Source organism: Ornithorhynchus anatinus, chromosome 16 (assembly GCF_004115215.2).
Source record: "Ornithorhynchus anatinus isolate Pmale09 chromosome 16, mOrnAna1.pri.v4, whole genome shotgun sequence".
NCBI classification, from domain to species: domain Eukaryota; kingdom Metazoa; phylum Chordata; class Mammalia; order Monotremata; family Ornithorhynchidae; genus Ornithorhynchus; species Ornithorhynchus anatinus.
The window spans coordinates 27675872-27702279 of NC_041743.1; the positions used below are offsets into that span (position 1 = coordinate 27675872).

Here is a 26408-nt window from a genome sequence, read left to right on the forward strand (position 1 = left end):
TGGAAATGGCATAGCAGTATGGCCTAGCATAAGTAGCACAACCTAATGGAAAGAGCACAGGATTGGCAGCCAGACGGCCCTAATCCTAGCTGTGCTACTCCCCTGCTCTGGGACCTTGGACGAGTCATATAACCTCTCTGGGGCCTCAGTTTGCACATTTGGGAAAAGAGGATTCAATATCTGTTCTTCTTTCTACTTAGACTGTGAGCCCCATGAGGGACAGGGTCTATGCTTGATGATAATCTTGTATCTAGCCCATTGCTTAACAAAGTGCCCTGGCCTAGAGTAAGCACTTGAATACCATTATTATTTTATTATTTCTAAGAGAAATAAATGTCCATGTGATATTCTACCGCTCTTTGGGTAAATTATCTTTTCTTTCTTGGCACACAAAGTCAGGCAATGGTCTAATATAAAATGCCTCTGATGGCAAAAATAGAGTGCAAAAGTCCTCTTTTCTTCAGAGGCAGTTCATCACCCAAGTGATGTTCTACTTTCACTGAATCGGATTCGGGCCGGTTTCCTCCCGCTGCAGCATTCATTATTCAATGTATTGGCTTTGTTTACTTCCCGTACGACACTTTCTTCTGTTTATTAAATGTGTTCACCAATTCACTTGAATGGATCTTTCCAAGCAGTATTTGTTGAACATCCATTTGAGCTTTGAGGGATTCATCTCTAGGCCAAGAATTTGTGACCATTCTGCAACTCCTGCATCTTCACTTCCACTTCTGCTGCATCATTTTAAAAATATAAATGAAATTTTTGGCGAAGAGACTGTCAGTTGTCTACAATCCTACTGATTGCCTTAACTAAGCTGTTTGTTTACAGCCAGAGCAGAGTGGCTAATCAACCGTTTTGGTGAGATTGTCAGCCTAGCCATTTTCCCTTGTTATCAGTCTCTTTCAAATGAGAGGTATTTCGTTAATGGTGAATCAATAGCACTGTTTGCTACAGAGCATGGGGTAGAGCAGTGCTTAGAGTTGGGGGGAAAAACATCCCCTAACTCAGTTTCTGCAGGGGAATCTACCTACCAGCTTGACTTCCCTGCATACAGTACTGTATTTTAACTTTCCAAGCGCTTAGTACAGTGCTCTGCACACAGTAAGAGCTCAATAAATACAATTGAATGAATGAATCCTGAACACAGTGATTTCTGTTAAGAAAACACAGCTCCCCTCCTCCAGAGAATAGCAATTTAAACCCCCCAAAACATAAGCAGTGTCAGACTATTCAACCCAGTAGTTTTGTCTCTGACAGTAGTAGCAGGATGCTTGAAGTCATGTGATTATCTTCCCAGCTCCACTGAGCACAGTATAAAATAGGCATTGAATTCAACTGAGTCAATCAGTTTCTTGTAGCTGTGGAATACAAAATGCAACTAGGATTTGATACTTCTGGAGTTTTCTATTAGCTAGAAGGAGTATTCTGGCCAACGGATGATTATCCTGATCCCAGTCTGGTTTGTTTCCTGCTGATATGCTATTAGAGGTCATTTTGATGTGGTTTACCTTGATTCTGGTTATCTATTTTGGATGGTTGTTCCAAATACATTCAGTTTTCCTCTTCATCAAGAGTATTATAGCATTTGTTATTCTTAGACTGCGAGCCCCTTTCACAAGAACTGTGTACAACCTGATAATCTTGTATCTACCCCAGTGCTTAGTATAATGCTTGGCACACAGTAAGCGCATAACAAGTAACATTATTGTTATTATATGAAATAATTGCCCCAATGTTCAGATTCTGGAAAAGAAGAACGGAGACTGGGACAGATGGTGGCGAGAGCAATTTCTGTGGGCATCGCTAACTAGCACCATCAAACCATGTTTGAAGTTCAAAACCCACCGCAGAAAATACTGGAGTATTAGGCTGGGTCATTTAAGATGTAGGGAGGGGGAAAAACCCCCTACGAACATGAGTTAAAAAGGGATGAGAAGAATGGTCTGGTAGGGAGGGATTTACAGCATGATTTTTTACTTTGGGTGCAGGGCCCAGTTGTCATGTCAGGACTGGTTCTGGACTGGAAACTAATTGCATATGACTATGGGGATAGGCACCTTACAACACTATTTACTAGTCACAGTTTCCAAGACCCTGACACGGCTGCACTGTGGGGTACTTCTGTAAAAGTGAGGCATTAAAACACAGGAAGTGCTCAAGTTTTGACAAACGGCCCTTACAACATGGTTGAATTTGTACTCATTTTGAGGTTTACAACAGCTGAGCTGACTTAATGACATTAGACCAGTACAGTATGATTTGTGTAACCCTGCCTTTTCCCATCCTACTGCTTTCCTGTTCTCTTCTTTCTCCTCTTTCCCTGCCACTGCTACTCACCCCCTCATCATCATCATCATCATCATCACAGTAACTGTAATATTTAAGCACCTAATATGTGCCAGGCACTGTTCTGAGGGCTGCGGTAAAAACAAGCAAACCAGGTTGGACCCTGGCCCTCATGGGGTTCACAATCTTAATCCCCATTTTACAAATGAGGTAACTGAGGTGCAAAGAAGTTAAGTGACCTCCCCATGGTCAAACGGCAGGCTCATGGCGGAGTCAGGATTAGAATCCGGATCCTAAGACTCCCAGGTCTATTCTCTATCCATTAGGCCATACTGCTTCTCATCCTCTTTTGTCCACAGCCCCCACCATCCAAGACCACAAAGCCCAAGAGCTGGGGGCATCAGCCACAGGAGAAACAGAAAGAGCAGTGGCCACTGAGGTGCTCCTCTAACACAGCCCTTCTCCTCTTCGCCCTTCTTCCGAACGCTATTTATGCCACTTCTACTTTTAGCAGAAAACTTTACTAAGCACTTGAAAGAGTACAGTCAAGTTCACAACCACAATCCCTGCCCTCACGTGCTTACAGTCCAGCTGCTTAGACAGACTTTAAAATAAATTACAGCTATGGGAAGCAACTAGGGTTTTTAGCAGGGAACGCGACTACCTTCTGTTACCCTGTACTCTCCCAAGCGCTTAATACAGTGCTCTGCACTTAGTAAGCGCTTGAAAAATATGATCAGTGGATTGACAGGGTACCTAAGTGCTGAGGGGATGGGACGAGTAGCTAAGTGCTTAGGAAGTGAGATTACGAGCTCGGGTGAGCGAGTGAGAAGGGGAAATAGGCACAGTAAGTCAAATCACAAATAATACCGTTTAGATGATAATATAGCCCTGGCTCTTGTCACTGCTCCATACCAGAGGCTGGGGAAAAGTAGGCTTCTTCTCCTTAGTACCGGTGGCAAGTTGGAGCTGTCCAGGCACCAGATGGGTTCCTGGCCCCCAGAGATCCCCAAGTCCCAAAGACTCTAGGTCAGGAGGAACTTAGCTTCTCTCCCCTTAACTCCTGAGGATGGGAGGGAGCGCTTCTCCTCTGCAGTGGCAAGGGCGAGGATCAGGGTTACCTCGGACAAAAGATGGACTTCCTGCAGAGCCTAGGGCCTTGCAGACAAATTCCACTCCTCTGGTCAGCAGGCCCCCCTCACCTCCCTCGCTGCTTCAGTGGGAAAGAGGATCAGAGGCCAAAGTGAGCCAGAACCATCCAGAAACTGGTTTCGGTAAAACTCTTAAGTGCCAGAACAACCCATTCCATATGATTTCAAACCAGATGCCTTTTTTGTCTTACTTCTTCAGCCCCTGGAGCTCATCCTTCACTCTGCTGCCCAGATCATTTTTCCACAAAAAGGTTCAGGCCATCTTTCCCCACTCCTCAAGAACCTCCAGTGGTTGCCCGGTCCACCTCTGCATCCCACAGGAACTCCTCATCATTGGCTTTAAAGGAGTCAATCATCTTGCCCCCTCCTACCTCACCTCGCTACTCTCCTACTACAACCCAGCCTGTACGCCTCACTCTCCAATGCCAACCTCCTCACAGTACCTTGATCTCGTGTATCTCGCCTTGGCCCTCTTGACCACGTCCTGCCTCTGGCCTGGAATGCTCCCCCTCTTAATATCTGACAGGTGATTACTCTCCTCACCTTCAAAGCCTTACTGAAAGTACACCTCCTTCAAGAGGCCTTCCCTGATTGAGTCCTCTCATCCTTTTCTTCCACTCCCTTCTTTGTCGCCCTGACTTCCTCCCTTTATTCATCCCCCCGGCTCCACCCAGCCCCTCAGCACTTACGCACATATCTGTAATTTTATTGAATTACATTAATGTCTGTCTCCCCCATAAAACTGTAAACTGGTTGTGGGCAGGGAACCTACCTACTTTTATATTGTACTCTCCCAAGCGTTTAGTACAGTGCTTTGCACGCAGTAAGTGCCGAGTACAACCGATTGACCAAGGACTAATTAGAGATTCACTAATGGAGAACCTCTCTCCTAGGAATCAAAGCCTTACTGTGGCAGGAGAGTTCGCATATGCCAATGAAGCTTAGAGCTATACCACAGAGATGCTATCTCGTCAGGGTTACCCAGAATGGAAAGCTCTACGTCGAAGCCTCAGACCTTCACCTGGGATGGGAAAGAGTCAAAGGCGGATGATCAAGGCTTCGATCCTTGTTGATCAAGGACAATGGCAGAGACTTAAATTTTTACTGTGCAGAAGGCGGCAATGGTAAACCACTTCACTATTTTTTTTAAACGAACAAAACCCTATATATTAATCCATAAAGTCACTAGGAATCGGAAACGACTCGATGGCTTTTAAGGAAGAAGAAACGGGAACCTGGCTTTTCTGGCCTCTCCCTACCACATTTCAGATTATCACCAGTTGGATCATTTAGCGCCTGCGGAGTGTGGAGCACTTTACAACAGAAACCAGAAACCTGGTTCCTCCCTTCCAGGAGTTTATTTTTTCTCTACCATGGGATGTTCCGCACTGGCTCTCTTCTCAATCCATCTGCTGCTCAAAAACTTCCAAAATATGCACAGAAATTCCTAAGCACACCTAGAATTGTGACTCTCTTTATACGAAAGATCTATTACTCTACTTTGAGGACCTCGAAATGTATAGTACACTCTCAGACGCCCAAATTAATCAGGTCTAACCGACACTGATAAGTGAGAAATAGAGGTTTCATTTTCAATCCGGGAACAGTCCAAATCAGAATTCACTCTTTTCCTTGTAGCTAGGGACTCGGAGGAGAGGGAGGCTAAAAATAAGCTGCTTCCAAGGGCTACCGAACAGGGAGAAAAGACACCTAGATTATTTTTAGCACTTCCTGACAAACTGGTTTTCAGGGAGAAAGATTAATTCTTGTACAGCAGATAAAAGTTTCAGCTACATGAATAGTTAGACATATGCTACTCCACAAGTTTTAGAGCTACCATTATCTTTCCCCAAAAATGACTGCCCGTCTGTTATATTCCTTCCACTGTCTTTAACATTTGCAGAAATACCATGACAAGCAGAATTATGAAATTCTTTCTAAGCAGCAAATCATACCCCTAATCAACATAAGGCTTAAAGAATTCTATACACTGTCCAGTAAAAAGCTTGCTATGACTCTGCAACTCTTCCATCTCTGGCTTCTTGCTCAGATCCCTCTTCCAGCTTGGAACTCACTCCCCTTTCAAATCATTCAGACCACAGCTCTCCTCAACTCCGCCTGCCTCCTAAAATCCCATCTTCTTCAGGAAGTCTTCCCCAATTTCCATCACCCCAAATCACGTCAGCCCAACAAACCCTCCGAGAACTTGTGTAATCACACCCATCCTCAGCACTTACGTAAACATAGATTTACCTACTCCTCTATTTGATCTTCCCATGCTCTTGCTCCTTGAAGTAATAACTCTGTCCATCCTCCGGCTATCTGTAAATACTTTATATCTGCCATTTAGTAGACGGTAATCACCGTGAAGGCAAGGATCATGTTTTCCGCTCCACCGTACTGCCCCAATTTCATGTCTTGCACCCAGCAGGCATTTAACAAAATACCTTTGATTGACTACTTTACTGAACATCACTTGCAAGGTAGATGTGATACGGTGAAGCTGAATGCTGGCGGCACTCCAAACATGGCTAATCACTCAGAGGTGGAGAATCAAGTGCAAGATACTATTAGAAGGTTTTCTTGGACAAGTGGAAAGCAGGAGCCAACAAAATGCTGGGCACCATCAGGAACTGACTAGAAAAGATGACAAACATTACAGTTCCATCACTAGATAAAACTTGAAACACTGCAAGTAGTGCAGGTTGCCTCAACGTAGGAAAGTCTGGATAAATTATAAAGACAGGCCAAGCAGATGAAAGAACTTCTGCCTGATTGACCAATCAATCCATCGATGGTACTTATTGAGTGCTATATGCAGGGCACCGTACTAAGCGCTTGGGAGAGTACAGTACAATAGGGTGGGTAAACACGATCCCTGCCCACATGAAGCTTGCAGACTAGAGGCTTACAGTCCAGAAGGCGGCCCAGGACCGGCTCGACAAAGTACCGAGCAACTGCTTCTACACCCCTGGGCATCGGGGAGGCGTCAGCTTCGATCTGTTCTCCCACGAGGTCACCGGGGCCAAGTGTGAATATTTCAACACAGAAGTGCTCAGCCTCATCCCCTGTCTTCGTGTCAGTGGAGAAGACAGAGTGAATCCCATTGTGGAAATCCAGTTTGGGGAAACTTTCTTTGTAGAATGACTGACCGAAAAGACTGGCATCCCACGGATAGAAAACGGCTGAAAGGGGGCACGAACATCGCCAAGGCGAACGTGGAATCGTTCACCACATCTCACAACACCAGGATGAGATAATAGGGATTCAGCTTGGCCTAGTGAGTCGGAACCTGGGCCTGAGAGTCAGAAAACCCTTGTTCTCAAACCAGGTCTGCCACGGGTTGCTGAGTGACTTTGGGCAAGTTGCTTAAACTCTCTGGGCCTCCATTTCTACATCTGCAAAATGGGATTAAGACACCTGCTCCCCACTACCATTTAAGATTACGAACCCTGTATGATAGAGACTGTGTCCAATCAGATCATCTTATACCTACCCCAGTGCTTGAGGCAGTGTGTGCTTATCAAATAAATACAACAAAACTATGAGGGAGCACAAACATTTCCTCACACGGCAGGGCAAAAGTTAAAAATCACAAAACTTGTGAGACTGGGGCATCCTTGTTGACCTATGCTAAACAAGGAACCTTCCTTCCTAAATCAACCTTCCTAAATCCAGAGCACTCAAAATAGGATGAGTAGGGACTCATCTCCCCATCCAAGCCCTGTCTCCTCCGTCACTATAGACAAGACCACCATCCTTCCTATCCCACAAGCCCATAACCTCGGCATTATCCTCAACTCATCTCTCATTCAATCTGTCAGCGTATCCTGCCAGTTCCATCTTGACAACATCACTAAAATATGCCCTTTCCTCATTCAATCTGCTACTAGACTGGGCCAAGCAATCAATCAATCGTGTTTGAGCATTTCCTCTGTGTTGAGCACTTTATTAGGCACCTGGAAGAGTAAACCAGAATAAAGTTCCTGGCCCACAGAGAGACAAGCACTCTTCGTACCCTGCCTTAACTCCTGCATCAGCCTCTTTGCTGACCTGACTCCTGACTCTCCCCACTCCAGTCCATGCATCACTATCATTTAAAAAAAAAAAACCATTCAGTCCATGTTTCCCAGCTCCTGTAGAATGTCCAGTGATTGCCCATCCACTACTCCATCAAACAGAAACTCCTTACCACTGGCTTTAAGGCAGTGAATTATCCCCCCCACACACACACTTACCTTACCATGCTGATTTCCTACTACAGCCCAACCCAAGCACTTCACTCCTCTAGCGCTATCTTGCTCACTTTGCCTCAATCTCGCCTCTCTGGCTACTGACTCCTTACCCACGTCTTGTCTCTGGCCTAGAATGCCTTTCCCATCACATACGACAGACCACCACTCTCCCCGCCTTCAGAGCCTTATTAAAATTACATTTCCTCCAAGAGGCCTTCCCCAATTACGCCCTCTTTTCCGCTGTTCCCTCTCCCTTCTGTGTCCTCTCTGCTTACCTCTGTAGGCTCTTAATACTTGATATTTACCCCACCCTCGGTCCCACAGCACTTATGCACATATATTTGTAATTTATATGGATGCCAATCTTCCCCTCCGGACGTAAGCTCCTTGTGGGCAAGCGATGTGTCTACCAACTCTGTTGTACTGTATTCTCCCAAATGCTTAGAACAGGACTCTGCGCACAGTAAGTGCTCAATAAAAACCACTGATTGATAGGGAGTCTGGCCAGAATCCAGATGGAAGCTCTAGACAAGCTCTCCTAAACATAGCTAAAATAGTTGCTAGGCAGAAGGATGGCCAAGAACTAATGTTTAATGAACATTACAATTAAAAAGAAAATAAAGGGAGCTTCACCATTGGAAATTGCAACTCTGCACATAAGGACTGTTTGATTATTTGATCGACTACTTGTGAAGTGCTCAGCTTATACCCTTGAAGCGGATGGGCGCTTTCTCCATAAAACGGCGCTTAACTTCACCACCAATTTATGGCTCCTGGACCCACGTCCCTCCCCTGAAATAAGGGAACACATCTGCTGATTCCATTGTTCTCTCCCATGCACTTAGTATAGTGTTCTGCGCAAAGTATGCGCTTAATACACTACGACTGTGATTCCAAATGCCTATTAGAGTTTTTAGGGCTACCGCTGGGTAACTGATTTCCCTCCTGTATCTTTCATTCAATCGCACGTAATCATTCGATCGCATTTATTGAGCATTTACTGTGTGCGGAGTACTGTACTAAGCGCTTAGGAGAGTCCAGTACGACAATAAACAGACACATTCCCTGCCCACGACGAGGTAACGGCTTCCAACGAGCCATCGCGCCTCCACAGTGGCTGCCAGCAACCAGGCAGTGGGCTGTAATGGGGCCGATCCAAGGCGGACACCACCTCCAGAGACTTTCCCTCCGTCCTCCCCACGCCCCTTTTACCCCAGGCAATCTCTGCCCCTGCTGACAAATTCTGCACTTGAGAGAAGGTGCCCATATCACAAGGACCTGGGAGGGGAATGCAACATCTCTGGAGCACTTCGGGAGGGCCAGGTTCACCCTGGAGAAATGCTTCTAGGATATAAGCTCGTTGTGGGCAGGGAATGTGTCTGTTACACTGTACTCTCCCAAGCATTTAGTACAGTGTTCTACATACTGTAAGTGCTCAATAAATATGATTGCTAGGTTCAGGCACACTTGCCCAAAATGGCACATGGCACTATCACCTTTTGCCCTGTGCCTGACGCAAAGCATGGGTCACTAAGTGCATCTCAATGCCCGGTATTCTTCAGTACCACTAGCGGCCACCCCGGCCATCATATAATCCTCCTAGGGAGTGGAGAAATGACGTTACATTGCTTGAGACTTGTACACAGAGTTTATTAGCAATCTGCATTTTTAAAATGCACCATACAGACCAATATATTATGACATGAGTGGGCTAGCCATAGGAATTTGAAATGCCAGTTTTATCTAAAATTCCCAGCAAGTTATTTAGCTGACGACATATCAAGGAAGTTAGGGAGCCTCACGTCAGAATCCAGTCAATCCCCCCAAAATGTTTACTAAAATACTTTAGATATCTAAAAATGCAATTTAATATTGTCAGATATATGGAAATTTCCTGTTTTAGTCTAACGAAAATACTATGACTTTCAAATAACTTTCTAATTTTAATAGAGTGTAAAATATTTTACACTATAAGCATATTATACTTGTATAAAAAGTATACCAGCTTGAAAACAAGCCTCTAAGCAGTATATCACCTTTTTTCACAACACTTTATGTAAGCAGCAAAGCTTAGCTTGAGTACATCCAAGTTAATAATTAATCCAAGTCCCAGGCAGGACTGCCTATTCAATCACTTCTTCCTTTCTAAAAAAACAGTTTTGCCTGGTTTTCATTCTTTCTTTTTTTTTTCCTACTTTGGCTTATGTGGCTACCGATGTGAATAATATTCCTAGCTTCTCTTAAAATCACGTGCTTTCATCCTATTGAATGATGGAAAGGAAAATTCACTTGTACATAGGAGGCAGCAGAAATTTGAGAAAAATGGGACAGTTGGAGATGGTGAATATGCAAATTAATTTTGAATGACTAACGGACTTCCCTACCCGTAGTGTAAATACTTTGGTTCAAAGACATCCATATTTTTAAAACTTTAATTCACTTAATTCAGTTTCTTAGTATTGCTCTCCATAGAACTCGGGCCATAATATCAATATCTTACAAAGATATCATTCCATAATGAGGATACCTAAAATTCATTAATAGGTACATCTGAGTAGTAGAGAAAATGATTTGTAAAGAAAAAACTATCAAGTAATTTAAAAAGGTTAGGTTGCCATTTATGAATACCAGGCAGACGGTTAAGATTAATACCGATATTTGAACCATGTTATTAATCACTATCGCTTACTGATATGTTTAAATACTGCCAATAATCATGCCAAATTGACAGATATACAGCAAATTCCTTTCCATCTTAGTCTAATGAAAACACTATGACTTTCAAATAACTAATTACAGAATACTGAATTTTAATTTACATTTCCAGAAAAAAACGATTTAAATGCAAAAAAGGTGATGTAGGGCTATACTATATTCAGTTCAGCGAAGACTTTATTCAATTAATCTGTTAACCTGAAAAATGTTTACCTTGAAAAATGAGGTTCGACAGCATCCCACACGAACAGATCTTTTTAAATGTTATTTAAAATGAAAAGTTTTTTATTGCTAGGCTTGTTAGTATACTGTTAAACAGAATTTTGGAAAGCCCCCCAATCCAGTATTGCCCTGAAAAGTGGTATACTTTCTGCTTAATCCTTAGAAAAAAGGGACTTTTCTTCCTTCCTTTTCCACCTGTTCCCATTTGGAAAGAAAAAGTAGAGTCAATTCCTACTTTCTCTCCCTTAGCTATCAATCTTCCTTCCATCCTAGAGGAGCATTTGAAGAATACTCCGATTCCCTAGTGGGTTCCTCACGGTGGAAAAGCTAGGTTACCATGGAACCAGCCAATTAATTTTGACACCTGCTTACTAAGATTGATCAATCATTTCTGAAGTCTGCTGATAGATTGCTATCCTTCACTTTAGAGATTTCTCGAGATAATTAATGTCTTGAGAATCTGAAGTCAGACTCTTCCCCAGCCAGTTAGTACTTCCACCGCCTGATAGAGCAAACTACGCTCCTAAAGATAAACTATTCATGTACAGGTAGTTCAACAAGTACCTTATGCAAAAAAAATCGAGATATGCCTTTGATAGATTACCAACTTTGGTCTTCATCCCAAAAACACTGTCAGTAGACCACCGGTGAACCAGTCGGGTTCGTCTGAACTGTTCCTTAAGAATGAAAAAGCACCAGCACTAGAATCACACAAAATGGCATTCTGCAAGACATTGACAAATGTATCCAATTATCAGTACAGAGTGGATTTTCTTTTAACCGTATGTGCCTTAAAAAGATTCTCCTTTCCATTCACCCGATAAGGGATTATATTTTTCACGATCATCTTCCAGCTCTGCTTATTTAAGGCTTTTGGAACTTGATATCTAATGTCCCTCGCTGACTGGGCAGCTTTTACTAGGCCGCACACAAGGATGACCCATCCGGTCAACAAAGCTACACTGCTATATAGGATGCTATTTATTAAGAGCTTCTCACAACTGCACGCCATTCCAAGCTTTTTGGATTTTTTTCCCTCGGTATCTGTTAAGCCCTTATTCGCCAAGCACGCTACTAAGTGCTGGGGTAGATACAATCAGATCAGATTAGATCAGATCCAGTCCCTGGTCTCCCACGAGATTCAGTCTCTAAGGGGATAAATCTAGATGAGCTACAGTGTTCTGAGGAGCAGGTCTAACAGGCCAAGTCAAAGATCCCCCCCAGTCTCCCACTGAGACTGTTTTCATTTTCAGGTATTAAAATAAACATCAACCTGCCTCCTTCACTCCTTTGTGGAGATGTAAATTGAAAACTGTAAATGGCCGGGCAATGAAGTTTACTGCCACGTGCTCAATTCTCCCACCCCTAAAGTGATAAACCCTTGGAAAGGGCATTAACCCTTTTTAACCTAAGCCACCATTCATGGTATCTCTACATACACTGCAGTAAAAGCACCGAAAAGTCCTACTGATCTAAACGGATTAGAGCTCCCGCTAAGTGCTTAATTACCAACGAGGGACTTTAGGCGCTGGAAGAATAGGCACTAGAAGGCTTTGGGCACTGTCAGTGAAAGTTTAATAAAACTGCGTATTCCACTTACCGTACACCCTGTGCTCCCTCCCCCATAGACTGCGAGTCCCAAATGGGACAAAGTGGGTCTGATCTGCTTAAATCGTAACTATCGCTTAGCACCAAGTGCTTAAAATACCATAAGTATTATTACGATCGTCACCTGTCCTTGAAGGGGGAGGATACTGATGAGTTCTTAAGGATTAACAATAACATTACTGTCCGAATTTAAAAGCGGATGGCTTCCCTCCTTCTGCCATTCCTTATAATAGAGCCTCCCCACTTAAGATGAAATCTAGAATGTCATGCGAACTTTTAAAAACTCACACCAAGAGTTAGCCAATTTCAAATGCACTGAGACCCATAAGAATCCCCAGAGAAACATGCAGGTTTTTTGGTCTTCAATTTTAATCCTATCCTGAAGTGTGGAAAATTACCAAGAAATACTCACAGTAGGATGCTAGTCCTTTTAAGTGCAATTCGAAACGTTGCCTTCACATTAAATTCACCGCATCAATACAAACTTAATACACTCTCCCCCTCCAGACTGTAAGTTGTCATCCGCTCTACTCTACTCTCCCAAGTGCTCAGTACAGTGCTCTGGACCCGATAAGTACCCCAAGAGAAACAAGTGACTGACAAGGCCACGAGGTTATATAATGCGATATTATTTATGGTATTTTTTTTTTTATGTACTTACTATGTGCCCAGCACCGTTCTACGCACTGGGGAAGATACACGCTAATCAGGTCGGACACAGTCCCCGTCCCGCAGAGGACTCACGGTCCGAACTGGAAGACTGAATCCCCGCTTTACATCTGAGGTCACTGTGGCACAGAGAAGTTAAGTGATTTGCCCAAGGGCACACAGCACACAAGTGGCAGAGCGGCCCTGGAACCTCGGTCCTCTGACTCCAAGGTCCGTGGCTCTTTCTACTAGGCCATGGGGCTTTCCAGTTAATAAGTCAGCAACTCCCTCAAGGATAGCTTTAAGGTACGCCAAAGAAACGTCTGAAACCTGACCCAAAGCAAATCAATCTTCAATCCTATCCTCGTACTTGGGGTTGGTCTGGGGCACTCTAAGAAACGATCCGCTTTAAAAGTCAGGTATGGTACACAACCCTTAGTGACCATTACAGGCACCTCAACCTTCATCATTCGCAAATCTGACCATTTTCAGTCCAACGCATAATTTCGGGACCACTAACAAGTTTCACCACCCTCATCGGGGACGCTTTGCAACTCATTAACAAGTCTGCCGAAGAAGGCGACCAAAGCCAAATGTTTACGGCCTCTGCGCGTTTTTTGACGGTCCATCCTCAAATCCTTAATCTAAACCTTCATTTCCAATCCAAGCAGATACCCGTTGGTCTATCACAAAATCTTCTTGAGAGGGGAGTCGACGTCTCAAAAAAAAAAAAAAATCAATCCCCCAAAGCTTCTCCTGTTATCCAAGTATCATAACGGGGGCAAAAAGCGAGTCGTGGCAACAAAATGGACGGGGCAGTTCATCTTTTAGCTTTATTATGATTTATCGTCGTCTCTTTTGGCGTGGTATTTCTCGAGAAAAATGGAGCTTTCGCCTCGCCTCGAGTTTTTTCCTTTTCCTTGGTGCATCTATCATCTGCCAGGGGGAAGTGGGGGGCGATGGGGCAGCGAGGCCTGGGTAAGGGGGGCGCCGGGGGAGGGTGCGAGGGCTACTCTGGGCTGGCCGAGGCCCCGTTCGGTCCTTGGCCTCTTCGCTGTGGGCACCAGCCGCCCACCACCCACCCTCCTCCTCTCCCCCGAATACCTGTGCCCCTCCACCTATGGCACCTGCACACCTGCAATAGTGCTGCCCGCCTCTCTGGGACCGGGAGGGGAAAAAAGAGGACGGGGCTGGGGGACGGAGGGAGATGCTGGGGGGGGGGGGCAGTATAGGAAAGAGGGGGACAACTGGGGGATGGCCTGGGAAGGATGGGGGAGGCAAAAAAGGGGGGGAAGCTGAGAGGGGAGGGGAGGAAAGGGAAGAGATGGTGACAACTGGGGGGTGGTCTGGGAGGTGTGGGGGGGGGCAAAGGGGAAGGAGACAGAGCTGCTGGGGGGGAGTCAGAGCTTGGGGGGCCAGCCTAAAGAGGAATGTGGGGGCAGAATGGGGAGGGAGATAGAGCTGGGGGGACGTCCCGGGAGGGATTGGGGAGGGCAAAGGCGAGGGAGAGAAAGACAGAACTGGGGGGGGGGAGGCTTGGGAGGGACGTGGGGGCCAAAGGCGAGAGGGGCAAGGGGAGACAGGGAGACAGAGCTGGGGGGGCGGCCTGGGTGAGACGGCCAGGGGAGCAGAGGGAGACAGCTGGGGGGGTGGGCTAGGAGGGATGGAGGACACAGGGGAGAGGGAGAGACGGGGGGGGGGCAGGACCAGAGGAGAGAGATGGGGGGCAAGGGGAGGGGGAGACAGCTGGGGGGCAAGGGGTGGCTGGGAGGATTGGGGGGGGGCGAGGGGAGTAGAGGAAGGCAACTAGGGAGGTGGCTAGGAGGGATGGAGGGCACAGGGAAGAGGGAGAGACGGGGCGGGGGGGGAGGCCCAAAGGAGAGAGATGGGGGGCAAGGGGAGCAGAGGAAGACAACTGGGGGGGGGGGTGGCCAGGAGGGATGGAGGGGGGGGAGGCCCAAAGGAGAGAGATGGGGACAAGGGGGGAGAGGGAGACAGATGTGGGGTCGGGGCGTCCGCGGTGCCCCCGGGCGACTTACTTGAACCTGCCCTGGCAGTGCTGGCACCGGTCCCCGACCCAGCCCTGGTCGCAGAGGCAGGTGGAGTTGACACAGCGTCCGGAGAAGCAGGAGCCGGTCCCGTCGCAGGCCTTGCCGGCCTGGGCCCGGCCCAGCTGGGCGGCCAGCACCAGGGACAGGAGCCCGTAGCCCAGCAGCCGGACCCCCGCCCCGACCCCCGGCCCCGGGGGCGCCCCGGCGCCCATCTTCGCCCGCCGCCCAGCGGGTTGGGCTCCGGGGGAGGGAAGCCGGCCGGGAGCGACCGGGCCGGGAGCGACCGGGCCGGGGCTGGGGCTGCTGCTGCTGCCGCCGCTGCCGCTGCCGCCGCCGCTGCTCCTCGTGCAGCCGCCGCCTCTGCACTTCGTGCCCGGGCTGCAGCTGCTCCTCTTCGTGCTCGGGCTGCGGCTGCTCCTCCCCGTGCAACGGGCTGCGGCTGCTCCTCCTCGTGCAACGGGCTGCGGCTGCTCCTCCTCGTGCAACGGGCTGCGGCTGCTCCTCCTCGTGCAACGGGCGCGCTCCGCGGCTGCTCTTCAGCAGCTGCAGGAGGAGCCGAGGGAGCAGGACCGGCCCCCGGCCGGCGGCGGCGGCGGCGGCGGCTCCCCCCAGCCCGGCCGGGCCATGGCGGGCGGCCCCCGCTGACCTTGGCTCGGGGACGCGCCCCTCCCCCGGGCGGGGCCGGGCCGGGGCCGGGGCCGGGTCGCCTCCCCCGGTTGGGAGTTCAGCCCCGCACGGCCGCTGCAACAGCCAGCGGCTCCCCAGCAGCCATTTTCCCTCCCTCCTTCTCTCTGCCTCTGTCTCTCCCTCCCTCCCTGGCCGGGCGGCGGGGCTCCCGCTGCGTGTCCCGCCCCGGACCCCCTCGGCCCGGCCGATGGGTCTGGTCCCCCGTCCCCCCCCCGGCGGGCGGAGAGCGGGGACCGGCTGCTCCTCGCCCGCCGCCGCCGGCGGCCCCAGCCGGGGATGGAGGCAGGCGGGGAGGGAGGGAGGGAGGGGCTGCAGAGCGAGGCCTCGACGCCCCCCCGGGCCGGGCCGGGCCGGGGTCGCTCCGAGGGTCCCGACCCCCTTCCCCCAGTGCCCGGGCTCCCCGGCTGCAGCTGCCACGACGCCCTCGGCCCCGCCGTCCTTCCCTTCCTTCCTTCCTTCCCTCCCCAAGGCCAAGCGCAGCGTTTGGGAGCGAGACCCACTCCCCCGGGCTCCAACAATGTGCGAACAGCTGAGCGGCGGCCTTGGAGCAGCGTTAAACGCCGCCGCCGCCGCCGCCGCTGCAGCTTCGAGGTGACCCCCCTCGAAGGTGGGCTCCCCCAAGCCCCCCCCTAAAATAAATCGTTGTATTTAAGCGCTTACGATGTGCAAAGCGCTGCTGCTGCTGCTGCTGCTGCTTCGAGGTGTCCCCCCTAGAAGGTGGGCTCCCCAAAGCCCTCCCCCCTCCTAAATAAATAAAATAAATTGTGGTATTTGTTAAGCGCTTACGATGTGCAAAGCACTGTTCTAAGCGCTGGGGCATACGAGGTGATGAGGGGCTCCCACGTGGGGCTGCCGGTTTTAATCCCCATTTGACAGATGAGGGAACTGAGGCCCAGTGAAGTGACTGGCCCGAGGTCACCCGGCTGACCGGCGGCAGAGCCGGGATTAGAACCCGTGACCTCGGACTCCCAAGCCCGCGGGCTCTCCACGGAGCCACGCTGCTCCTGCCTGGGAACCCATCTGGCCACCGGCTCACGGAAAACTGCAATGCCCTCAGACACACCTTAATCACGATCGTGTCGGTATCTTCTTAAGCGCTTACAATGTGCCGAGTACTGTTCTAAGCGCTGGGGAGGGGTACAAGGTGATCAGGTCGCCCCACGTGGGGCTCAGGGCCTTAATCCCCATTTTACAGGTGAGGTGATCGAGGCACAGAGAAGTGAAGTGGCTTGCCCAAAGTCACACGGCTGGCAAGCGGCCGAGTCGGGATTTGAACCCGTGACCTCTGACTCCTAAGCCCGTGTGAGCTTTCCACGTGCGAGCCACGCTGCTTCTCGGATGGGCTCGGGAACCCCTTCTCTTCTGCGCTTTCATCGATTCCCCCCCACATCCCTTCTAGACTGTAAGCCCGGCGTGGGCTGGGATTGTCTCTATTGCCGAACTGTACTTTCCGAGCGCTTAGTACAGTGCCCCGCACACAGTAAACGCTGAATAAAGACGATTGAATGAATGGATCGTCTCTGTTGCCGAATTGTACTTTCCTAGCGCTTAGTACAGTGCCCTGCACACAGTAAACGCTCGATAAAGACGATTGAATGAATCAATCAAGCAGCAGTGAAACCCAAAGGACTCCCCCACTTCCTCTCCCCCATCCAGATGGACTTAGGGTCGATTTGGTGGTTGTCCACATCATCGGTATGTACTAAATGAGTATCGCACGGGAAGCACAATGTAGTAAGCACCTGCAGCGTGTCAGCCACGTCAATCGTGTTTATTGAGCGCTTACCGTGTGCACCGCACTGTATTAAGTGCTCGGGCCGAGTACAATACAACAATAAACACATTCCCTGTCCACAACTGCTTACGGGGGCTTGCATTTGAAAGAGATACAATCATAAATTAACAACCGTTAGTTTCAGAATAGGTGCCAGGAGATAGATGAGGTCCTGAATTGTCAAACACCTATTTATCAGCCGCCCCGTTCAACTAGATACGTATGGTGAGGGTGGATACTAACTGAGAGGCTTAAAGGTCATCTCGGTAAAAAAAAAACCTCCTTAATCCTTCGTCAATTAGCTTGAGGGTCCTTATCTCGAATAGGTTCCTTTCTTCCACAGACTTCTCAAATAGGTGAACCCCTTCTCCCACACCAAAGTAATGCGCTTTGCTTGCTAAAAACACAGGCCCGTTTTCACTGAGCACTTGGAAACTTACAAAGCAAAAGACAATGCCTCTGGCCCCAAAGAGCTTGCCTTCTAATTTATTAAGCACTTACTATGTGTCAGGCACTGTGCTGAGTGCCTGGGTAGATCAGGCTAGTCAGGTTGGACCCGGCCCACGCCCCGCAGCTCTAATCCCATTTTCAAATGAGGTGACCGAGGAACAGACAAGTCAAGCGACTGACCCAAGGTCACGCAGCAGACGAGTAGTAGGGCGGAGATTAAAACCTAGGTCCTCTGAATCCCAAAGCCGTGCTCTTTCCACTAGGCCACGCCGCTTCTCGGTCTGAAACTACAGTGACCTAGGGCAGGTCTTGCAAATTCCCATTAAGAAAACAGTAGGTAAAGTCACAAGCATTCCATGAGGCGCACAGCACTAACACGATGACATTATACGTGGGATGTATCTACCCCAGCGCTTAGAACAGTGCTCTGCACATAGTAAGCGCTTAACAAATACCAACGTTATTATTATACATGGCTTTTTGTGGAAGTCTACCAATTTCCAACTGATCCTTTAAGGTTTCTCCGGGAGAACCCTTCTCTCCCAATTTGCCTTTCCTTCCCAGGTTCCTGTGAAACCCCGGTTCGTGCATCCAAACTGTGGAATTGGGGGCTGCAGCATAGGGTGTCTGAGAGCCGAACGTTTAGACACTAAATGAGAAGGCATCCCGTACTGCGTTGCTACCAGACAGGGAACATGCCAACTGAAATCTGAATCACTGACTACCCTATCTGGGCCCTCTTTGGAAAATGCATATTTGCAATATCGGGTCATTTCTGAGTCCTAGACATAGAGTGAAGTCAAAGGTAGACTGCCTTTCCGAATTCTTTTTTGGGGTGGTTTCTTTTCTCCCATGATTTCTTAGGTGACTTTACCAAAGTTCTCGCATCAGCTCCCCTTCCCATCAACCGATCGGCTCCCTTCGCTCTAACCTCCCCATCCCACGACCCTTGTGTATATATGTACAAATACCCTTTAAAAAAAAAAAGTAATTTAGCCTCTTGGGGCATCAGTTCCCTCATCTGTAAAATGGGGATAAAGTACCTGTTCTCCTTACCTCTTAGCCTATGAGCTTCCTGGGACTCGGGTTGTGTTCATTTTGATTGCCTCGTATCTGTTCCAGTGCTGAGCACTAAATGCTTAATAAAAACTATCATTATTAGCATTATTTAAGGTGAGGAGCCAAAACCCCACTGCTTGTATTGGTAATACCAATGTGTCTGTTCTATTATGCTGTACACTGCCAAGCCCTGAGTCCAGTGCTCTACATGCAGTAAGGACTCACTACATAAGACGCCCACCATTTTTATATTACATTTTTGATCACTTTTTAAAGATGCGCATACAACTTAAATGGGCAATCTTTGTACTTATCACGTCTTGAAAAAATTCTAAAGTCTTTTGGATGGAAATAAAACATTTGCCCTAGGATGCTTGGAGATTCTCATTATGTGACATTACAAAAAATCCATTTTCTTTTTTTCAAATACATTCTTCTCAGTCTTCCCATATACCTGGAATTTCTAATAGATGATTCCTGCACCTAAATTTAAGGTTAATTCAAGTACGCTTGAAAAATGACCACCCCTTTGAAGTAAATCTATACCTTTATGCAATTTTCCCTAGATTTATAACTCAGTTTACCAATATGGTAAAGGGTTTTTTGGGTTTTGTTGGGCTTTTTTTGGGTGCTAGGGAGCTCTGCTATATTGCTGACTCGGACTTCTTCAGCACAAATATATATATATATAACACATTTAATGTCTTTCAAGTACCTGATAGAGTACCATACTAAGAATCAAAGGGCCTGGGTGATAGTTCAGCTGTGCCATTGACTCACGAATGCCTGCCCTTGGAAGTCACTTAAGCTCTCTCTTTTAAAGATGATAAGGAGATAATGAGATAGTACATGAGAATAGAGGAGCTATATAAAACCAAGGTGTTATTTGTTCATTATTTGGTTGTGAGGTGAAATTTTAAGACATATAAACCCATTCACACCAAAATCTGTGTCCTACTGACAAAGTTCCGACCTTTTTCAAGGTCTTCAGTACTTCTTTGCCCTCAGCTTTAAGATAGTTGCCATTTTCCAAATGTTTAAAACAAAATTTACTTCAGATGTGAGCAGGATAGTCAGACTTTTGACTTTGGTTGGTATGGGGGGCGGGGTGGTGAAAGGAAAAACGACAGTTGAGAATGTTTGAATAAGGATGAAATTTACTTCGGAAGATCATTTCTCTAGAGTTCACCTTCAAGCACATTAATAAACATGTGGGCTAGAATGAAATCCAAGTATTTAATCAAACAGTACGGGATCTTCCTTCAACATCAAGTAACCGCTAAGTAAAATGTTTTGAGGGTACTATATTCATCTTTAACAGTACAAAGTTGGCTTAATTACATTTTATTCTGCACCATTAATCAAGCTTTCATAACATAATTTTGGAATTCTCATATAGAGGCTGTACTCTGAAATTGGGTATTATATAGGAAATTGGGAAGCAGCATGGCCTAGTGGAGAGAGCACAGGCCTGGGAGTCAGAAGGTCGTGGGTTCTGATGCCAGCTCTGGCGTTTTTCTGCTGTGTGACGTTGCGCAAGTCACTTCATTTCTCTGTGGCTCAGTTTCCTCTTCTGTAAATTGGGGATCAAAGCTGTGAGCCTCATGTGGGGCATGTACTGTGTCCCAACCGATTAACCTGTATCTTCCGCAGCACTTGGTATAGTGCTTGGCACATAGTAAGTGCTTAACAAATACCATAAAAAAGGAATCTGTTTCACAGCAAGCAAATTGTGTTACAAGCATACTTATGAAGCAAAACTTGGAAGACACTGAAGGAGAGAGGACGGTTTATGAGTGGTTGCCCAGTGGTTGTTCATCCTACGCCTCAACAAACAGAAACTCCTTACCGTTGGCTTTAAAGCACTCGATCACCTTGCTCCCTCCTACCTCACCTCTCTTCCTTCTACAATCCAGCACGCGCACCTCACTCCTCTAATGCTGACCTACTTACGGCACCTCGATCTTGTCTGTCTTGCTGCCGACCCCTTGCCCGTGTCCTACATCTGGCCTGGAACTCCCTCCCTCTTCAAACCCGACAGAGGATCACTCTCCCCACCTTCAGTGCCTTATTAAAAGCACGTCTCCCCCAAGAGGCCTCCCTGACTGAACCCTCATTTCCTCTTCTGCCGCTCCTTTCTGTATCCCCTCTGCACTTTGATTTGCCCCCTTGATTCACCCCACTGTCAGTCCCACAGCACTTATGTACAGAAACTTAAATTATTGATAACGCTAACGTCTGTAAACTCACTGTAGACAGAGAACGTTTCTGCCATCTCTGTTGCATTGTACTCTCCCAAGTGCTTAGGGCAGTGCTCTGCACAAAGTAAGCACTCAGTAAATATGATTGATTGGCTGACCGAGTGATTATGAGGTCATGAAGAAAACTTGAGAAAACAGATATAATCGGTTGACTATGTTAAATTACCTTTCCCATATGAAAGCAATTATACAAATCACGTTACGCACTCGGGTGATCAATACGGTAAATAGTTGTGACTTGGTAAATGTATAAAGGCAAAAATATTTGCATAAACCAAGTTCAAACGACCCTTTCGGATACAATTGTGTCAACTCTGGGCATGGATGACCTAGTTTCTTTCTTTCTCGCTCTCTCTCTCTCTCTCTCTCTCCATATAGACATCCATGCACACACTTCTTCCCCCTAGTATCTTATCCTAAGTAAACCCAAAGCAAAAAAACTGAAGGCTTTATAGCTATTGTATTGTGCTATTTCATCAGTACTTGCTTATAAAAAGGAATAACAGTATATTAAATATAAATATGCTATTAAAAACATTTCAAAAGTCCTCATTTCAGATATTTAATGAGATTCATTCATTCGTTCAATCACATTTACTGAGCACTCACTATGTGCAGGGCACTGTACTAAGCCCTTGGGAGAGTGCTATACAACAATAAACAGTCACATTCCCTGCCCATAATGAGCTTATAGTCTGGGGGGAGGGGGAACAGACAACTATACAAATAAATAAAATTACAGATATGTACATATGTACAAGCAAAGGGAACAAGTCAGGGTGATGCAGAAGGGAGTGGGAGATGAGGAAGAATGGGGCTTAGTCTTGGAAGGCCTCTTGGAGGAGATGTGCCTTCAGTAAGGCTTTGAAGGTGGGGAGAGTAATTGTCTGTCTGATTTGAGGAGGGAGGAAGGGAGAGCAGTCCAAGCCAGACCCAGAATGTGGGCGAGGGGTCGGTGGTGAGATAGACGAGATCGAGGCACAGTGAGAAGGTTAGCACTAGAGGGGCAAAGTGTGCGAGCTGGGTTGTAGAAGGAGAGAAGCGAGGTGAGTTCGGAGGGGGCAAGTTGGAGGAGAGCTTTAAAGCCAATGGTGCGGAGTTTTTGTTCGATACAGAGGTGGATGGGCAACCACTGGAGTTTTTTGAGGAGGTGGAGGTGACATGTCCTGAACATTTTTGTAGAAAAATGATCTGAGCTGCAGAGCCAAGTATGGACTGGAAATGAAAGGAAGGAGAGAGGGAGGAAAGGAAGAAAGGAAGGAAGGAAGTCTCAGATTCTTAATAATGAATAAAAGAATTCTAGGTTTTCTTCCTATATGGTTCATAAATTGGAATTAATCTCCACATTATTTTACTGTCAGAAATCGTAATTATTTTATATTCAAGAGGGAAAACAAGGCTTAATCTAGAGCGTCACATTCAAAGCATTTCTCATGGTAGGTTTCCAAGATCTTTCGTATGCTATCTTATTAAAAATAAAGTGAAGTTTGAAAAGGCCATGCACTGCAGTAGTGCATAAAGTGTGCATAAAGGATATTTTGAAGGAATTTTTCCGGATGGGATTGAATCCAATAATTACAGTATTACTGAGAGAGCCTGAACTCCTGAGTCACTGTCTACGTAGGATGTTTGTCAACCCAAAGGCAATACATTAGTTTCACCATATATTTCAATGAAAAGTTAGTTTAAATGAAAAGTCTGTGATGGTGGACAAACAGGAAGTGCCGTAAAACAAAAATCCAGGATCAAAATAAAGAGCTTAAAAACAACATCAACAACAACAACGACAACAACAAATGAAGTTCTGACTGGCAGCTAATGGGGAAATACTTTATGTTTACATGAAAAAAAAATTTTCAAAGCATACATCCTACTATTAAGGCAAGAGAGAGGTCAGTGAGGTGGGGAAGTTATCTTGGGTAGCACTTGAAAATGTACTACAAAACAACAGCAAGACATTTTGGCAAATAATACTTGGGCCCCAGCCAAAACAGACAACATGACATCCTAGTTATTAAAAACATCAGTCTTTGGAAGGCTTGGAACATCGTAAGTTTTAAAATGTTCACAACTAAATTAAAAACATGTTTGAAATGTTTTCCTATCGAAGGTCTTTTACACCCCATCACTCTGGGATGTTTTGGTTGATTCGTTCATTCAATTTTGGAAAAGGTTTTCCACAATAAATTGTCATTTGGCCCTGTAACATTTTAAAAGTCCGTAAGTGGATTAGAACATCCCTTTAAGTGACATTTGAGTAAGACTTCACAACGATCCTCTTCACAGTTCCTTTTAAGGACAGAAATTTTTAGCAGGCACTTCCAATTTAGCTTTGTGTGCATATCTCTATTTCAGGAAACAAAATGTATGCTAGAAAATACCTATTTTCCGTTGGTTCGTGGAGGCTAGGTGTACATTAAGGGGGCAGAAAGCTAAGCTCCCTGTCCATCTGCTCTTAGTTGCCTCAGAGTTGGCTCTGTTACCTCAAGGACCCGTGCTCCCTTTGTCCTGTCTTATGCTGTCGAGGCGTTTCCGACCCACAGCGGCACCACGGACACATCTCTCCCAGAACGACCCTGGCAGTTGTTCTGGTAGTGTATCCATAGAGTTTTCTTGGTAAAAATACATAAGGGTTTTACCACTTCCACTTCCACTCGTTAGCCACTGCCCAAGCTAGGAATGGAATGGGAAGGCCTCTGCTTGACTCTCCCACCCCTAGCCGGGATTGATAGAGTACTGGAAACTCTCCAGGTGCAACCCTGAGAGGGGCATCCTCCCTTAGAGATCTCTAAAATCAGGAACTCTACCGTTTCCCAGCCCACGGTGGAGCACAGAGAAAGGGGTGGAAGATTTAACCAACCTAATGATAAGGTGTTTACAATCTGAAGAGGAAGCAAGATAAACAGAGATTATATTTGTTTGCTCACACACCTATGTTTATGCTAGCTTATTCCAGTCTGTTTACTCTTGATTGTTTTGTGATGCTTAAAAGGTAAAGGTATAATGAGATAAGAAGGAAAACAAAGATACGGCTAGCAGTCAAAATTAACATAAACAAATAAAGTGGCCTAAATCAAACAACCTACACAGAAGTGTTCTTCAGGAACTGCCTCCTTTCATTGGTGATTGGAAAAAAATAGACAAAGCAACCATCTCTGACATTGTGACTGTTGATTCACCTCCCAGCTTAAACTAGCTTCCTTAGTACCTGCCAAAGGCCAAGTCTGCTAATGATGTCCAATACTTTTATCCAGTCTTTGTTTACATGATAGAAGTCTCCCACTCCTGGAGCCACATTGAAATACTGCAGTTGACACCGCCCAGAAAGGCATTTTTGCATGTCGATCCACATAATGAAAAAAGGAGAGTGTATTTTCTAAGTAGAAACAATAATTGGTGAGGATTGTGAGAGTAGGGCTGACTAGAGAGGAATTGAGGACTTGACAAGCACGGGAGAGAACTGAATTATAGCAAGTTCATTTGAAGTGACAGGAATTTTTTTTCACCCAGTAAAGAAGTTTCCCTTGAGAAGAAAAAGTGATTGTGCCCCTTCCTACTGGAATTCAACTTCTCTCAAGAAAAAATAGAGCGAAAAGAATCAATAGAACCAAAAACACATAAATGGAGTGTCATTCTCAAGCCAGAGGAAGTGAATTTTTTTCATTAGAAAAGTCAATTTGGGGCATGATTCTGTGTAGGACAATCTATAGATTGGCCAACCTAATGATAAGGTGTTTACAATCTGAAGAGGAAGCAAGACAAAGATTATGCTTGTTTGCTCACACACCTATATTTATGGTAGCTTATTCCAGTCTGTTTACTCTTGATTGTTTTGTGATGCTTATAAGATAAACATATGAGATAAGAAGGAAAACAAAGACACAGCTAGCAGTCAAAATTAACATAAACAAATAAAGTGGAATAAATCAAACAACCTACACAGAAGTGTTCTTCAGGAACTGACTCCTTTCATTGGTGATTGGAAAAAATTAGACAAAGCACCCATCTCTGACACGGTGACTGTTGAGTCACCTCTCAGCATAAGCTAGCTTCTTTAGTACCTGCCAAAGGCCAAGTCTGCTAATGATGTCCAATACTTTTATCCAGTCTTTGTTTACATGATAAAAGTCTAGATGCTTTTCCCTGAACTCTTCCTGAAACTGATACATTCACTAAAGACTAAGCGCTCTGCACACAGTAAGCCCTAAATACTATTGATTAATTGATCTATGTCCATTGTGCCACTTTTCTGTTTAAAACCATATCACAGTTCAGGGTAGGGCGGAGGGGCGATCCTCAGAAAATAATAGTCTGCTAATCCAGTTTGATTAGAAGTAATCCGGATGGATTACTTTAGTGCAGTGAGGTGGCCCAATTATTTTTGAAGTCAACTTTTCTATTTTGGGAATTGCTGGTTAATGTCATCTAAAAAAAACAACTTTCGTATGCCTGTTGGAGAGTGATATTTTTCACATGATATGTTATCTATCTCTATAAGTTAAAAAGTTTGTTTTTTTTATTAGAAAAGTCAGTTTGGGGCACGAAACCGTGTAGGTCGATATATAGTTTCGGCCAACCTAATGATATTAGGTAAATGATAAAGGTAAAATATCTGTTCAGAGATTTTGTAATGGTGGGCGTAAATTAAAGTCATTTACTGGATTGTTTGGTTGCACTAGTAACAGTTTAAAATGAGCAACTGAACAAGACTACAAAGCCTGTGATTTTTCACTTCTCCATCGAGAACTTCTTTGCTTCCTCATGATCTCCAAGAAAAAATTGCTGGCTATGCAGGAACTGAGTCAAACCAAGGCCTAATGATTAAAAGTAGCTTTTTAGTTCAAACTCAACAAACAACAATAAGGGTCCTTTTATTAAGATAAAAATAGAGATTATAGGAATTTTTCCAGAAAATTCTATCCAGATCTCCAGATGTGACCTTCAGAAAACTATGTGTTCTCAGTTTGATTTCTTTTGCTCATTTTATTTCCTACCCAAAATTTTCCCAGAAATCAATGTGCATATTTTCTCAAACTGATTTTTATTCTGAATTCTTTTCTCTTGAAAGAGAATTATTTTAATTGACGTTTATCAAAAACTACACGAGAAATGATTTGAGATTTATAATATTGGAAGAGGCATATGCCATCTGCTTCAGTAATGCAAGTAGCTAATTATCCTGCCAGGAATAATTTGTCATGAAAGGAAACATTATTCTTTGAAACTTTCACTTGTGAATTGATGAGAAATTTTTCTAA

General features: G+C 45.8%; 1 protein-coding gene across 3 annotated transcripts in view; it reads right to left on the reverse strand.

The window, feature by feature from the left end:
• Nucleotides 1-15146, reverse strand: part of ATRNL1 (attractin like 1) — a 602864-nt gene extending 587718 nt beyond the window's left edge. For 2 of the 3 annotated variants that reach the window (XM_039914307.1, XM_039914308.1), the window contains exon 1: nucleotides 14908-15140. In XM_039914307.1, coding sequence (XP_039770241.1) covers nucleotides 14908-15131 — 224 coding nt within the window. In that variant the 5' untranslated portion in view covers nucleotides 15132-15140. Of the gene's footprint in view, nucleotides 1-14907 lie in introns of all 3 variants that reach the window. The other variant, XM_001513843.4, reaches the window with a different exon arrangement.
• Between the last annotated feature and the right edge of the window lie 11262 nt (nucleotides 15147-26408).